The 17,399-nt window shown below is 46.2% G+C and overlaps 1 protein-coding gene across 2 annotated transcripts in view; it reads left to right on the top strand.

The window, feature by feature from the left end:
- The first annotated feature begins 1,732 nt into the window (after positions 1-1,732).
- Positions 1,733-17,399, top strand: part of LOC124408565 (protein trachealess) — a 163,840-nt gene continuing 148,173 nt past the window's right edge. For both annotated transcript variants that reach the window (XM_046885589.1, XM_046885588.1), the window contains exon 1: positions 1,733-2,388. In XM_046885589.1, coding sequence (XP_046741545.1) covers positions 2,108-2,388 — 281 coding nt within the window. In that variant the 5' untranslated portion in view covers positions 1,733-2,107. The remainder of the gene's footprint in view (positions 2,389-17,399) is intronic.

Raw genomic sequence — 17,399 nt, 5'->3', positions numbered from 1 at the left:
TCCGTCTAATCTGTGCACTTAACCACCCCTTACCATAACCTCGCCCAACGCTGGCTTGCAGGACGTTATTATTTTCAACGACACTCCGAAGTCTGGATGCAGTACCGATATTACAGCTGGATGATCCACTAGGTCATCATTTTATGACCACATTCTCCTCACGGAGTGGGCGAAAATCGAAAACATTTCACTAGGTCAGACGGACCATGTCGATGCTTATCGTCGAATGCTTATCTGCACCAGCAAACTACCACCTCGTGGAGTAAGGATGCACCAGTTTGGTCGGTTTCAATAATTGCTGCAGTGCGTTTAATTATTGCCAAATCATAATTGCAGAAAAAATTCGAACGTTCTATGCGTGATTCAGATGCAGGAGAGTCTAGTCATGTCGAAGGTCGTAACCGTTATCATTTGTTCGAGATTGTAGGCCGCGATTTAACCGGAAATGCAAGGAAATGCAAGCCTGGTTTGATACGGAGCGTTAAGATGCTACCTGAGAGATACTGCAGCAGTCCCGAAAGTTGCACGCGCTAATGGGCAAAGTTTAACGCTCTAATTTGTAATTTACGACTAACCAGGACAAAGTTGGCGTCAGCCTCGCGGAGGACGTCGAGGTTTTAACATTCGCGAATGAGTGAAGATGCCGAGAATTATTTTTATTCGGACGACCCCCCGGTGACGGATCGGTGCGGCAAATGGGCCGCGTCGCGGGCTCAACGACTCCTGCGGGGTTGCCCCCCTCCACCCTGATGGCAGCTTACTTCGAGTCCGCCAAGCGGGGTATTTCTTGCCGAGCTTTTCCCTCTCGGCAAGGGTTGCCAGCAGTAGGAGGCTGTAAATTGCCAAGAGAGCATTTTGATTAAATTTTTTATTGTACCTACCGGCGCGGAGAGTAGGAGGGCTGATTTAACGACGTCGGAGCGTTTCGAAACATTTGCTGTTCGCGTTTAGCAAATTTTTTAATTAGGGATTATACTCGTTGAAACGACCCAAACGTCTCCCCGCGAACGACCCGAAGACGCGCGATACCCGCGGGGTCACATCTTTCCAGCTCGTAATCCCCGGTATAGTATTATTCCGAATAAAATCTCAGCTGCGCGACTTGACTTTTTTTCTCCTCTTTTTTCTCTTCGGCACGCGTTCTGCGCTTCAATTACCCATCGGTATTGTACGTATATGTATATATATTATATACACCTTGGTCCATACTACGGTGCGTCGACGGTAAATCGATTCGACGTGACCCTGCTCTCAATAACGCGTTGCGCGTTGTTCCCAACAGCGTATATCCATTAGACGCATTACATACACAGCCTCGTGAGGTCGAAGAAATCGATTTGAAACGATCAAAGCGATCGTCTCTGCGGATCGATATCTTTTCACGAGAACACAACGTCGTCGCCGGTCCACCACGCAGCCTCCGCAACGGCGAACCGGAAGCTCAGCATCAGCAGCGCGTTGACGCGACAAAATCGCGTACAACGGCCGGGGCTCAACAAGTGTTCGAAGCCGCGGGGAACGCGGCCGCCCCTCAGTCGTCGGACGTCGCGACGCCGGGGCCCGCGGGTGTCGTCGCGGCGAGGCGTCGCGGGGCGGGGGCGGGGGCGGGGGCGGGGCGCCAGGCTCGTGGGGATGTCACGTGGCCGCGAAGCTCGGAGGCTCCGCCTCCGCGGCGGCGCGAGGTCCACGCCGCGTCATTCATGGCCGAGCCGAAGGCTGCGCCACTCTCCGGGTCGTCCGTCCGGCTCCGTAATCGCGCGCGCACCTGTCCTCTCGCGTCTCGATCCTCGCCCGGCCGCGTCAAGTGCCGCGCTTGCTTTCCGATCGTCCGCGCGTTTTCCGAGCCGACCGCAACCCCGGCGCGAAACCCGGAGGTCCGAAGAGGTCGCGAGCTAGCTAGCTATGTGGTGACAAGAGTGCAGCGAGGTCGGCCGATACAGTGCAGAGTGGAGATTGCGGCAACGAGCAGTGGTTCATTATACAGCGTGCCAGAGTGATCGGTATATCATATGATACCAACACCCTTTTCCATATATATTGTACAGTGCAGTCGCGGGTGAAACACAATAGTGAGATATAAGATTCGTCAGTTGTGGAGGGGTGGCTGATGCACCGAGGCGGCGGCGGCGGCGGCGGCGGGAACGGCCCGGCTACCGCCGGTCCTCGCGGCCTCGATCTGGAACATCCCCCGATGCCGGGGGCGGCAGGGTTTCCATGGGGAGCCATGCTCGCCGGGCACCATCATCACGCCGCTGCGGCGGCCGCAGGCATGATGCAGCCGCCGCTGTCCGCCGGCGGTGACTACAATCCGGCCGCTGCCCATCACGGGGGCGCCCAACCCGCGATGCCCATGGACCTTCACGTACCCCAGGCGTTTACCTATTACAGGTAGGCTTCGATTTTCAATTTCTCAATCACCGATTTTTTCAATGTCAGAGATACATGGCAGGGATTTTGTGGAATTATAATACTAGCATTGCTCTTCGTACTGCGATGCAAACTTTTTTTGCAGTCACCGTGAGTCACGTGGGGGTGCTAAAACTGCGTGTATCCCGGGATTCATCCCGTCGTTAAAATCTATTACTCCCATCCCGGTATGGCGTGTAACACGTGTTCTCTGATGTACGACTCACGATGACAATCGCCATCGTACTTCAAGTCTCCCGCGTTATTATTTACTGGCGTGCAGTTTCTAAGGTACAACCAAAAGTTTGAGGTCAAACAATCGTTGGGATGCCCGTGGGACAAGGTTGTTGCCTCAGATCGTCCGTGACGGGAGTTGCGAAAGCGTTTTTCTCATCCACAATTGCATTTTTGCCCCAATTTCACCGACGGAACGTGTTAAAATAAAATACAACAAAAAACTACATCCACTTATTTTCTAGCTGACCGTGACACACGCTCCGGTTTCAGACGTCGACCTCAGTTCTTGTCAACAAATTTGATCTAGGTTCTTGCTACGCTGACAAGAATAATAGGCAAATTTATTCACAGCTTTCCGACGGGTAGGCATGGCAGAGAAAACAATACGAAGAACTGCAGAGACATCTTCCGGTTCTTCTCTGCCTATAACAGTAGGTGTTGCACTCTGCAATGAGTTTGATCGAATCTCTAGTGCTCGTGACCTGAATTGCACTTGCACAACGCGAGTCATCCCAAGCGAAACTGAAGCAAAGTGTTTGAGATATAGTATCTCCGATGTGGAACCAATTGAGGGACAACTTAGAGGTCAATTGGTCGCGTTAGAATGACGCGGCCGTTTCGGGCCTGACGGTTTTCGGCACGTGTATTTTTGCTGCAGGTAGACGACGAGGGGAAAGTGTTGTTGAGGGGCGGAATACGCGGGATGACAAACCGGGCAAGAGCCGTTTAATGAATATAATAAATAGCAAGTAGCGGAGTTCCAGGTAGCCGCTTCCGCCGCATCCCGGTAAGAAACGCATTGTCATTCTCGACTCGCGCGGATCATTAGCATTTCGCTATCAATTACGTCCAGCGCCGGCGAGTCTGTCGCGCGGCGTTCATCCGTCCCCTGAATTACTTGGGGTCCCGTTTGCGGAACGCCCGACCGGGGGTCCTGGGCCTGATCGCTGCAGGGACGCATCTCCTACGGCTGCACCCACGTCGGCTGAAATACGTGAATACGTGAATACGTGAATGCGTGAATGCGTGAATGCGTAGCGTGTGAGCTGCGCGGGTGCGACGCTGACTGCCACTTGTTGCAGCCCGTGGTCTAAACACCCTCGTCACCGACCGAGTGCCTCTCTCTCTCTCTCTGTTTCTCTCTGTTTCTCTCTGAAACCCGTCTCTCTTCCTCTCCCGGCTTTTCTCGTTACTGCTCTCGTCGCCCCGGAGAGTCTCTCTACTAATCCCGGCGGAACCGACGGCTCCATACGTCGTCCAGACCAATATCCGTTTTCCGGACCCCGCTGAGTCCGATGCGCTCATCGAGCACCCGGCTGACACGCGATCCTTCGTGGTTTACAAACTTGCCGCGAGCACTACCAAATCATAGACAAGCTGTTTCTGGCCACCCACGATTCAAACAATCTGATAGGGGGTCTGTTTTTGCCCTTCTCACGGGCCAGGGGAAGTTTTCTTCGAATGCGTTTTCGATTTTAGGTAATGCGACACCTGAAATTGCGAAAGTCAATTGAAATGCGATTATTTTTAACGAGGAAAAGATGGAGCGGTTCAGGAGAAAATTTAGTACACCTTTAAGAGTTGCTCTAATATGGAAAACTAGTTGTAATCTATTGTCGTGAATTGAATTGAAGTTTTTTTTAACGACAGCATAACTACTGTTAGAAATAAAGGTTTTTCTGGGTATTTTTTCTTTTTTTTGCAATACTTGTTAAAATGTTGAAAACATACTCCTGGAATTATTCGTGGATTTGATTCTGAATGTAATAGAAAGCATTGAAAGATATGAATTCTTGGCATGATGGTAAAATGAGGGTAATCCTCGAAATAAAACATCTAACTTTCTCCAATAGAAGAAAATTCGTGCCTTATGCTTGGAAATTCGTTACCATAGATTATTTATTGTGTTCAACAGAATCGATCAAATCACGAGTACTCAACTATTTTTTGAGTGATCTGTAAGAACTGCGTTTAAACGTGATGAGTTTCTGGCATGACGATCAATTTTTGATAACCGAGTGATGAGAATAAAAATACCACTGTTTAAATATTTGAAATATTGCTTGTTGAGCAACGTTGTAAAAGACATGATTCATGGAGGCACGAGGCCCATGACTGAAATTTAGAAATGACCAGTGCTTAATCTGTAATTTATGTTCCTTGCAAGTAATATCCATATGATAGGTACATATGTTAAAAGGTGGTAACCGCGATTCGTACGGTTACAAATTGGCGATCACCTTCGCGATGATGAGGTACAAGCGGGTAATCGATACCATAAAGAATAATTCTTTTTCTCGTTAAACTTGGGTCCAAAAATAAACCGAGTCAAAGTATCGTTCAATGGAGTCTAACAGCGGTAAAATTGACCCGAAAGGTCGGGGGTCGTAATCTCATCTGCCCACGCCTGCATACGGCACGAAGCGAGGACTCTTTTACCGAACTGCTTTGCTCCGGATGATATTACATTTCACGAGTTCCACTTGTGCCAGTCGCCGATGTATTCTCGTTGCGCTTTACTGAGCCGCCAGACTTTACATCAAGTCGATTATTGCAGACTTTGGAGGTAGACACGCGGTTGATCAGAGCGTATCTAAAGTATGTAAGAAATCACTGCGGGTAAATAGTTCTCAGTTATAATGCGATATTATTACAGACGGTGTTCAATTGCAGTCGGCATTTCAATAAAAACGGTTTCTATTCAAGTCAGCTGGCTTTTTTGCCCAAGTCCACGTTGCCAAACAACTGTATATGTATGTATTCCGTTGGTATTTTTATTCGCCTTGTCTCGGCAAAAGAAATATCTCTTAAATATATATGTATAAAAATATATAGGCATGGATATAAAACGGGCGTTTATACGTTGCCTTGAACTGAAACAATTTTTACAATCGGTACCGTATATTGAGATCAAATTTACTCCAAGGTTGCAGAGATTATTTCGAATTTTTCCAATATTATATACATATACCTTATACTTATCCACCTGCTTGACGGAAGTTGTAATCCTGAAGAAACGTAGCATCCGTTCGGTATTATTATCATTGTTATTATTATAAAAATTCTAAGAAAACGAGTGGTGAAAAAATCAGGCCACACGAACGTACTTGGACGGTTTTTAACCGTCGGGGGTTTTTCGTCGAGATTTCGCCGATCCCTGACGTCGGTGGAAAAAGTGCGACAGCGCACACGGCGCAGATAACTCAGGTGGTTGCATCGACCGGTGCAGCATGAGCGGTATTCGCTGTTGCCGTTCGGAGGGTCTTCGGCGTTCCGCGCCGTTTTCTCGTCTCGTTGACAGTGACAGACTTTGTCGGGGATCCGGCGGTAAGACCGGGATCCGGGCAGATCAACGTTATTGAATGATGGCTCCCGGGGCTAAATGGGACCGGACGTACCGATATAATAAGATCATAAGAAACAAGTGCGGCGGATCAAGGCTGTCGTCGGAGCCACCCGACGGGCCGAGAGTCGACGCATTCTTCCTGCAGGACGGAGCTGCGTCGAGGTGAATCCACCGGGTGGCGCGGGGTCCTTCCGATAAATAACTACCTTCGTTTTTACGGGATACGCAAGCCTCGGTGCCGTCGCGTCGGCCAACTCGACGAATAGAACCGCGTAGGCGAACCCTGCGTGAAAAATATCATCCCCCAACCCTCGAATGCCGTTGGCTTGCAGCGGAACGGACGGTAGTTGCAGGGATGGGCCTGTTTTTTTATTTATTTATTCATTTTTTCCCCTTTCTCACCCGCTATCGCGCGGCGTATCGCACACGGCGATCCTCGACCGCAATCAGAATTGATTATAGCCTGCCGAAACCTCGGCGCGTCCGTATTATACAACTTATACGCCCGCGGGCCCCGCGAGGAACGGCTCCTCGTAAGGCCCACCGCCGGCCGCTTATTTCGGCTGGGCTTGCATCGAGACGCTCGTCTTCTTCGCGACGGCTTCCGTTGCAGCTGACCGATGGAATTATCCAGCTCTTGATTCTTATGCCGCGATATCCAGAGACGCGAGGCATGCGACTTGGGTTTGAAGTCGAGTTGTCGACGATTTGATCGGGAAGCGGTTGTGATGAGGAGATCGTCGAGATAATTGCTGTCTTTTGCGGGTTGTGCAGGTTCGGATAGTTTTTATATCATGCTCGCAACGTTTTTTCTCTCCTTACCAATTGACATCAGATTTCTAATCTTCTACACGTGGTTCGGATCGATAGTCTGTGAGCCGGATGACCTCATGACGGCATTGCCTCCAGCAAAAATTCGGTCAAATGGAATTCGGTCAGAGATTGTGAAAATCTTTCTCCTAAAATTCCGCTTCGAAACTTCCAACTTCCAGATTTTTACAGTTTGGAAAAGTAATTCTTCCGAGATTTGCCGGTCGACGGTAAATTCTGTAAGGCACTTATACCAGATATTTTATGAAAACGCTCGTATCATCGATGCCTCTGTAAATAATGAATTTCACTGTTAAATTTTGCATACTTTACTCGAATTAGCTATTGCCATTTTTCTAAATTACTCTAAAACATTTCAATACACAGAATTTAATCAATGTTTACGAAAATTTTACTCATTCATTTAGTTTCATGAAAAACTTTTCATCAGGCCAGTCGATTTTAATCCTAAGCGCTTTGAACAAATCTCAGACTCAAGACTTGAAACAGTTCTAATGCATTGCAATAGCAGTATAAGTGGGACTCTGAAGATTGTGCGTCACTCACGACTTTCGCGATTCGTTTGACGTTCGTGAAGATCAATTCATTATCATGCAACTATTAACACTCAACAATTTTGTTGGTCGAGAGGTTCGGCTGAAGAGAAGCTCTTGGTTTTAAAGTGCTTGACTATAACTTGATTTGGTCAGTCATTTTACGCAGTTAACAAGCTCACACGATCCTTCTGACCAGCTGTGAATACGATAAGACCAAATAAAGTTCCGGAAAACTTGTGTGAAAATTGTTTCGACCGCGACGTGTGTGATAATAAATTAAAAGTGCGCCTGCAGGATGCCGCTGATAGGTGAAAACGAAGTGAAAGACCACAGGCCGCAAGAAAGGCCTCTGGCTAATTTATTTTTTCCTGGATCACGGCGGCATCATAATTAGACGTTGCTAATAGAAGTGCGGACGTGTAAACATCGGAACAGCCGCGTCTAATTCATGCCGGTATAATACCTAGGGCAAATAGCGTTTTGAATGACATTAATAGCGCCAATGACATTAGGTATGGGTGCATAAGACTATTTTTAAAAAACAAACATATATATGCGCACTTTTTCTTAGTCCCCACAGCATATCAGCATCATGCTAGTTTACAATGTACGACTGTGTTGTACCTGTAATAGAACTATGATAGAGCAATAATAGACTATGAGCGTAAAACCAATAAATACACAAGACTAAATAATAACATGACTCTATGGTGTGTGTATGTGTGTGTGAAGTCGGTCGTGGTCGGTAAATAAATATCGAGTTCTGCGTCAGTGTGCAGGCACCTATGCTAACCATATGAACGTGTCGACTGCATATGTGGAGGGGACGACGACGCGTAGGATATTAAAATGCCGATGAGACTTAGCAGGGCTCGGGAGGAGGACACGGAGTGATTTAGCGTTCGCATTAATTAGTTCAAGAGCGTGCGAGGCGTGGAAGAACCCTTTTTGCATATCGCTTTTTACCCCCTCGGATCTTCCATGCCCATATACAAGCGATTTGCTCTGACGGCGGTCGTTTAAGATTCCTGAGCGTTGATGCTTGTCAAATCTCAATTAATTTTGTCCAACAGAAAAGTCCAACCGGACCGAACTCGACGAAAAACAAGACTACCTCGGGTTGCGTTAGGACCGTGTCTGCCTCTTTAGTCATCCGACGCAGAAGAAAGCGATTGAATTTTGACCGACGCATTTTTGGCTCGCGACACAATTTGACTCCGGCTGGGGAAAAGTGGAATCATAAATGTATGAGAAATGAAATAGGAAATAGGCATATAAAACATGGAGAAAAAAAGAGGAGAAACATTCGAACTATGTGTTCCTCGTTTGTTGTTTGGTTGCTTTTTCTCTTCTTTCTTTACCCGTAGACATTAATCTTTCGGGCCTATTCGATATGCTAATATACCGTATGGGAACAACATACACGTATCGTGCATCAACGCCGCTGATTTATTGGAAAATCATTGCTCACCATTACTTAATGCTTCTTGCGTACATGAAGGGCTTAATTTTTTCAACACTACCTTACTTTTCGTTGTAAATTATTCAATTAGAAAATCAATTTACGGTACACGCTATTCAACCAGCACGCACATGCTATGCACAGGTGTATTCAACTTCTTGTTGTTTTTGACTAAAGCATTTCGGTATTTATTATACCTATAGGTTTAACCGAAGTTCCGTGGGAATAAAGAAAAACGGAATTTTCCAAAAAGTGCAACAAATTATGCAGCCATGCTACGCATGTGCAACAGCAATGAATTTTTAACCAATTCTCTATCTCGTCAATGAAACATTTTAAATTTCTTCAATACTTTCCAAATCACTAATTTCATGATTTTGCAATTTTGCGGAAACAAATTTTTTGCCATCTCAATTACAATACCTAAAAAATATTTAGAGTAAATTTTTACCAGCTGCAAAAACGCGTGTGTACGTCACAGAAACTCATTTACAAATCTCTCAAGTATGATATGTATGTACGAGGGGATTAGATCGGAGGGGATTCCGTATCGGGACATACAAATTCTCCGAGGCCGACACAATGCTCTGGAGAACGAGGGTAGGGGCTAGTACCTAGGTACTATGCATTATATCACGGGTACTTGTAGTAGCAGCGTAGCAGGTCACGTCTATAAGGCGAGGCTAACCCACGTTAGGCTGAGTGATAGGTGTGGACGTACTTTAATTATTTCATAGAACCGTATCTCTCACGCATTCCATCGGCATTGGTATCTTTCTTGGCGTTCTCCGCTGCATGGTATGGGCGTCATAAACACGCCCGCAGCATTACCGCGAAGCCTCGAGAGCCTGCAGGGAATTTGTCAGCGTTTACATGCAGGTACGGCGTAGAATTTACCACTTTAAATGGGACGGGAAAGTAGCGGCGATTCGTCAATTTTCTAGAAACCGATGGGTACCCACGCTTCTCGGGTGTTTGCTCCTCGAAATGGGCTCAACTTCCACGGGGTCCTAACAAGAGGACCGCGGGTTCGACGTTTCTCATCCTTTCCTCGATGCACGCGGCGTCTTGTAAAAGAATCAACACTCGATATATACGAGCGGCTTGAATCATCTGCTTGAAATTATACAAGAAAAATATATGAACAGAAAAATTATTTCTCTTCAATCTCAAGCCTCTTACACACATGTATAGAGGATGTATGCTCAAATGAAATGGAATGTAAAGCAGCGAGGACACTTGCGTTATACGCGGAGGGTTTGACGATCAAGTCGAGTAGCGTCCTGACGTTACGCGAAGTGCCTTACTTCATCGTACGTGAAACCGGTAAGAGAGGTTGCTGGATGGGCTTGTATAACCGACTGGCCTGCAACTCCTTTTCGTTCCGTTCCTGTAACAGTTTGAGATTTTTAGTGCAGGCGTAGGAGCATTTCCTCTATTTTCGCAAAAAGAATAATATAAAGAGATCGGCTCGCCAATTGGAGATTGAGTATTTGTCAAATTATTACACTAATTAACTTCGAATACATAATGCCGTTGAAAATACAAGAATATAATATTTAATTGAACTACATTATACAAAAGCTCAGAAAAAAGCTTGAAGCCTTTCGCTCAGAAGACTATTTCCTATAAAGTGACTGATAAACTATTTTTTCTTCACGCTGACATCGTCGATTATCTAACTGTACAACGTAGGTTCGATATTAATTAAAATCAAGAAATAGCAGTTTATAATTGACTCACATTCGTAAAGAAAGAAGAGCCATTTCGATGGCCTCGCGAGTAAAAGTAGTTTAAATAAAATCACAACTTACACCTATCTCCTAGTAAATTTTTTTGCCAACCAACCATTTCAAATTGAAGTTAAATTTTCACCTTCGAAAGTCGCAAGGTTCCCAAAGCAATAATAGAAACAATTTCGACTCGCATCAATTTTTCCATATTCTTCACAGCTTATAGCGAGGCGCTCGAAAGTTGGTCGAATAAACGCGCCGACTCTCCTCCGAGAGGATGCAGTAATAACCTGACAAAAGTTCTTTCTCGGTGTGGAAGTGGTGGACGTAAGCGGCGCGTGCGAGCATCTCCCCGTACCCGCGCCGTCAAGAACCGGACCATGACGTTGTGCGTATTTTACGAAACTGGTTGAAAAAAGCTGGCCAACGATACGTAAACCCGCGGCTGCTCGGCTCTTTCATTTTCTGTGTTTTTTTGTCCTCTAACTTAATGGGATCTAGTTCCTCGAATGTATGTGTCCGCGGTATTGTTCCGCAGCGGCGGCGCTGCTCGAGCCATTACGGTATTATATGCATGTACCAAACCTACACATTTACACATACATGAGGCATTTCTCTCGCGCCAATGGTTTTATAAAATTTGGCCCCGACTTCGTCAACCTTTTTCATTCCTTTCATAGTTTTACTCGAGGCACGAGTTGAGCACGAGTCGCCGTGCGGACTGGCCGCATTTTTTTATTCGAAACCTGCAAAGCCGAAACTTACCGCGTTTCAAATCCACATTAATGATTTCGCGTCACGCTTGTTGAATTTTGCAATCCTTACCGGCCTAGTCGGTAGGTAATACGCATTTATCAAAATTCTGGAAATTATTATTTTGCCATCGATATATATCCGAATGCGTAAACTAGATCTCCACGTCGGCCCAGCGGCAGCGTTACGTGTCAAATGTTCGTGAAATTGATAAATAATTATTGCCCGTTTTTACATTATCTTCAAATCAGTACCCGTTGCAGCCGGCAGACGGCAAAAAGTGAACTCATATCTTTTTCTGTGAAAAGGTTGTTCAGCTCTTGGGTAATATCATCTCTCACGACGGATATTGATACCTGAATTACTATTTCTTTAACATTGTTTATATCTATACTCGATAGGTAGAAATTCGCCTGCAATGCATACAACACTATACCTAGATAGTTACGTGTATATAATATACTTGCACCGGAATGCAGGGGTAAAAAATTTTCACCTTGCAAGGCAATAAAAAGATAATTATTTTTTCTCAAACCTAAATATCTGCGTTTCTTTCACCAAATGTTTTGAAAACTTGCCGAGGTGAAAGTAGTACAACACTATTGATACAAGTGTAATTAGTTCATGCATCACCTATGTGTTTTATCGAGAGTTTTACTGTAAATTTGTCTACACTTTGACCAGCCCCTCTCGAATTCTTACAATTCGCAAAAGATACGTTGAACAGTTGCCGAATTTTCCGGAGAAAAATAAAATCATCGCTGAATCAGCTGTGTGAATGAAAAGCCGAGAAATAGTACACAAATTTTAGAAATACAGGTGACTCGTCTTCGACTATGGAAAGTTGATTTTCCAAGAGCTTCACGCATATTAGTTCCTATAAAAAGTTAATTCCGTTACAACAATTAGCCGGGACAATGGCTTCGACGTGACGCGAGCAGTGAATTTGATTAGATACCTCGCAACGAGCGTTGCCGGGGTGAACGAGATAATTAAAAACCGAATTTCACTCTTGCTTACGAAATTTTTAACATTCCTTTCCGATCGAATCGACACAACGATCTTGCCACGTGTCCGTTAATGTGTAACAGAGAACACACAGACAAGAAACCCCTCGGAATCGGGCAGCCTGTGCAGCGAATCGTTGCAGCAAGGTTGTAATTTTCCAATGTTCCTTAGCAATCGACTCTTTCTTTCATCCCATTGGGAATGAATGGGGCCTAGGGTGAGACAGGGTTGGAAAAAACGGAGGAAAAAAAAGACGAAAACCTTCCCACACCCCTCGGCCACGCAGAGACTCGGAGCTTTCTCACTCCCCGAAGCTTTCCAAGCGTAACTTAGCATATTTTATTTGATTTTTTGTATTGGATAATAGCCCCAGGTAATGGGGTGCCTGCCTGCAGCGCCCGCCAGGAGCCGGGAGCCGAGGAGATGGCGAACAAATTTTCGCACTCCTATTTCTCTGCCGGAACCTCCCTTCTCCTCGACCCCGTAACGCTTGCATTAACGAATTTACATTTTTAAATGGGAGGGTTGCCCGTTCGGGGTGATAACTCGCGAGTCATTTGTTTCTCGAAGAAATTAAACACTACCCGGTTCCCTTACCACCGACGCTTCGTCTTAATAAGCGACCGCATTGCTTTCAAAGTTTGAGTATTCTTTTACTCGTTCTATCCCCGGTGCAGAATATAGTCGAGATTTAATTCCTCGTCTCAGCGGTGAAATCGATTGAATTATTCGCACCAATCGGCGCGAAGTGATTCACGATGTGAACTTTCGCAAAATGAACTAATCAAGATCGTGGAATATACGCGAGAGACGTGAAAGTTATGAATTATTACAATACTTATATCATTTTTTTCTTACACCAGTTGAGAAATTTTTTTGCACAAAAATTGATAGTTTCGCATGATTTTCGAAACGGAATGTCAAAACTTGATTAATCGGGATCTATTTAAGCGTGGCGTGTGTACAGCCCGTTAAAAAATTAATCGTTTCATTGATTCACAAGAAATTACTATACCTATGTTAAATCTTACTTGTTTTTGAAAAATTTCATCGCATCTTTCCGCAGCAGTTCTTGGCAGTATAAAATCTCCAAGAAACCTAATGCTGCGATCGAACCGCTAACCTATGAGAGGCAGGTATCCGTTTGAGCATAATTAAAACTCCGTCAGATTCATCGACAAAGATCAATGGGGTTAAAAGGCGAGACGTCGAATGACAATGCAAAGATAGCTGCGTAAACGAATCGAAGAGCATCCCCTATTCCCGTGACCCGTGAGCCATAATCTGCGGGACATATGTTTCGCGTAATCAGCTACTCGGTGCTATCGAGGGATGAGGGACGGGGGTGAAGCTATACATATTTAATGAGGTTGCGGTCTTGTAAAAAGTCTCCAGCAAAACCCACCCCAGTTACCCTCTCGGCGGGTGAGAGGATGCTCTTATTCAAATCTCACCCGATGCGACGGAGGTGCTGCCCGCCAAGGGTTGGGGGCGAGAACGTATCAAAGAAAAATACGCCACTTCGAAGCGCTGCCTCGAGCATACATAAACATATAATCTCCGCGTAATACATATTTCAAAATGTCCCCGAGAGCGCTCTGCTCCACCACCACCACCACCACCACCACCCCTATCTTTGATGCCTCACTCGTTACCACGCGCAGCAGTGTTCTTCGTTTTTTTGTGCAGTGCATTCTTTCGCTCTTTTTCTAGCATCTCAGGTCTGTGCTGAATAAAATTACGCTGCACCCTATTGCCATCAATTAAGGATATAAGAATGCGACGCGCCGAATATCCCGGGGACAAGCTGCAGGGTCTCCGGTGTAGTTTCCGTCTTGAGGACACTTGGAAATACATATTGCGATCCCTGAATGCGTCGTACCCTCGCGAACCGTCGTGATCTCGGACAATGAATCACCCCTTTCGAAGACGTACCAATAAACGTGGAAACGCATTACTCAAGCACGTGTCCGATGATAATCGGACCATCGTAAGTGGTATTGAATTATAAGAGAGACCGGCAAATAGGAGCGATACTGGGATGAATTGAACCTGGGCGCTGTATGGGGTACCGCCATATTTTATGCCGAATATAAACACGAGGACAGCCCAAATTTCTTATGCCAAAGCGCTTCTCGCAGGTTGAAATATTTTTATCCACCTCTTGCGACGACAAATCTTTTCGATACACGCGCTGTAAGTTCTCGGTAGTCGAGTGTTATTTCACTTTAATCGCAAGGCCGTAGTTCATCATCTTTTTTCTTATCTTTTTTCTCTCGCTTCTTCTCTCTCTCCCTCTCTCTCTCTCTAACAACCTGAACTCCGTAAAGTAGGTAGGAGACGCATGGCGGTGGTTGCACTCTACCGACGACGAACCTTCGTCTTGCCCGGTCGAATTTTCTTGAATCGGCAGCTCAGCTTACTCAAAGCTTTCCTGCTCCGGCTGAAAGCCTGAAGATGACGCGGCATCGTAATTCAAAAGCAAACAGAACGTACTCGAGGCAAATAAAAACTCAACCGAGCGAAGAAGTACGCACGCGCTCCGGGCCTTCTGCCTCCTAGGCCTCCATACTGGATATCCGAAGGTCTGAAAGACCCCGCGCCAGTCGGAGTAATGAAAGATGTACCGCTAAATATTCAACTTCATTTCATACTTGAGCCAACAACGGTCAAGCCGAAGTTTAGATCTCTGTCATCACGAGTTAAGTGGTCCTACGGGTGACTTGAGTGAGGTCCTAAAATGTAAACGCTCTAACGTTTCACTTGAAACGTCTGTATAGTAAAATAATATTCGAACCACCAATGACCGATGGCGAAATGCAAGAGACCAAGGACTCTGAACTAGATATGTAGAGACGAGTCCTAAGTGTTGTGGTCCGCTATTGATGCAGTGAGAATGAATAACGCGCGAGTATAAGGACGTCGTTATACATGTACGTTATATACAGGGAAGGAGTTGATAGGGTTAACTATGAGATACGGAGGCTGCCGAGAGGTCAAGTGGCAGTGTGTGGGCGGCACTCGTCACCAAAGGCAACTCCGGTTAACAGAGAACCCAGCCGTGCCCCGGTCTGCCCTCCTTATTCTTCGGTTACGTCTTTAATAGCTTCATTATGTCGTCTCTAAATTGAATTACTTCGTTAGAACGGCTCGTCGCGAAAGTCTCGATACGAAGGGTGAATACGGACCGATTCTGTTGGTATGAAAATTCAATGATCCGGATTTTATCCTCTCGATTCGTCCTCGCGTCAACCTCTGTCAGCAATCAGGACGAGTCCAGACCCGAGCAACGAAAGTCTTTCTACTGGTCCACCGGAGTTGGGTCAAGTTGGGTCGGGTTAGGGTCGAGGCTTTCGACGGGTCTTCCAGACGAAAGGTTTGGAGTCTACTCAAGTGGCTAAATGAATCGAGTCCCTGCGGTGGGTCAGTTGGAGCAGGTTTCCCACATGTCCCTATAGTAAGGCGAGGGAGATAGAACCTGGAACGTAGCGGCCGACGGGACTCACTTAGTCGGAGCGGGGTTAGGTACATATGCAAATCAGCCATTAGTTAACACGTCTTATCGGAGCGAGCGCTGCGGCCAGATAGGAACGCCGGTTGGGCGTTGAATGAAACAGTGCACCGTGTCTGTCGCGACAAAGTAAAAAAGTCTTGGTCTTCTTCGTCTTCGTCTTCGTCTTCCTCTTCGTCTTCTTTCCCTTCTTCTTCGTCGGAATCGTCAAGCGGTTGCAGGCCGGCTCGTCAAGCCGAAGAGGAATTCGAGGTCTTAACCATTCCATGGTAATCCTTATAAATACTAATTGTAACCGAACAGGTTACCTACACGGGATATCTGAGATGCGGCGAGAACTTTGGATCGGCAATTAAAGCGGAGCGCCAAAGGGGTCCAGGGATCGAGATCGTCGGACGGGCTACGTCAGCTGCATCCTAAGCTTTCAATGATTAGAGACTCGAAAATTAAACTCTCGTAGAATAGAGAATCGACCGTCGAAGGCTCGGCATCATCATCTCTCCGTGCAAGCGACTTGACGTGTTCTTCGCCTGCAACGTGAGCTGGCAGCGTTTGGGACCCACGGTAAACCGCCCGCTGTGCAAACAACGCCAGGCCGTTATGTCAAGCAAACCGGTGATGATTTTACTCATTATTTTTCCTCATTGTGGGGGTCTCATCGTCTCATCTTCTCTACGTTGGCGGCAACTCTCACCGTGAGGGACGACCGCTGGACCCAATAATCAACAAACACTCGACCGCTAACAACCGGCAATAAAGTTCGAAAAATCCTTTCACTCTGTCAAAGAAATCTCCAACCCGTTGAACTAAAGGATAATATTCCCATACTACGCTCTTCTCTGGGCTTCCCAGGGGAAGGGGAAGGATCGCCATTCGTCGTGGGAGCTGTCAAGACGGTTGAAGGAAATCCATCCTAATCAAGTTCCAACAAATTTTCTTCCGCACGTCAATGTATCTCTACGAAGAATTACACAATGTGAAAATTTTACACGACGCGATTGGCGCTGAGTAAATCACTGATGTGCATACGGTAATAACAGGCACCAGCGAGAGCCGCGGGTGATCCATCTCCGAGGGATCTTTCCAGCCCATTTACCTGAAGGTTGAGCAGCTGCTAAGTGATATCGTTATTAAAATAGATGAATGTACCGACGTGATAATTATGCCCGGGCATAAACGAGACGTCGTGATAGATGACGGCGAAGACTTGCCGCGTCAACTTTGCGCCGTTGACCCCTGCGTGTCAGGACGGCGATTACGAGGGTCAAACTCGAGTACTCGGCCTTCGGGCGCAGGTTTCTCTCGGTACTCGAAACTTAGTCAGGAAATGAGGAGTTAAAGTTCAAGACGCTGTCGAGGCAAGAATGGCCGACTCGGGGTCGTCAGTCCCTTAGGACGCGACCGTCTCGTCAGGAGAGCACGAGAATTTCGCAATTCCAAAGTTGGCTTTCGGTGTTTGTAACTATACTAGAAATTGCTGCAGGCATATCCCGTGTTTTCACATCGATTGCTCGGTTTAGCAGAGAAAAAATTGAGCAGTCATTTGAAATAATTGGAATCGATCAAGCCCAAGGTT

This window comes from Diprion similis, chromosome 8 (assembly GCF_021155765.1).
Source record: "Diprion similis isolate iyDipSimi1 chromosome 8, iyDipSimi1.1, whole genome shotgun sequence".
Classification (NCBI taxonomy): Eukaryota; Metazoa; Arthropoda; class Insecta; order Hymenoptera; family Diprionidae; genus Diprion; species Diprion similis.
Note: the sequence above shows the minus strand (reverse complement) of the source record. Positions and strands in the feature narration are given on the sequence as shown.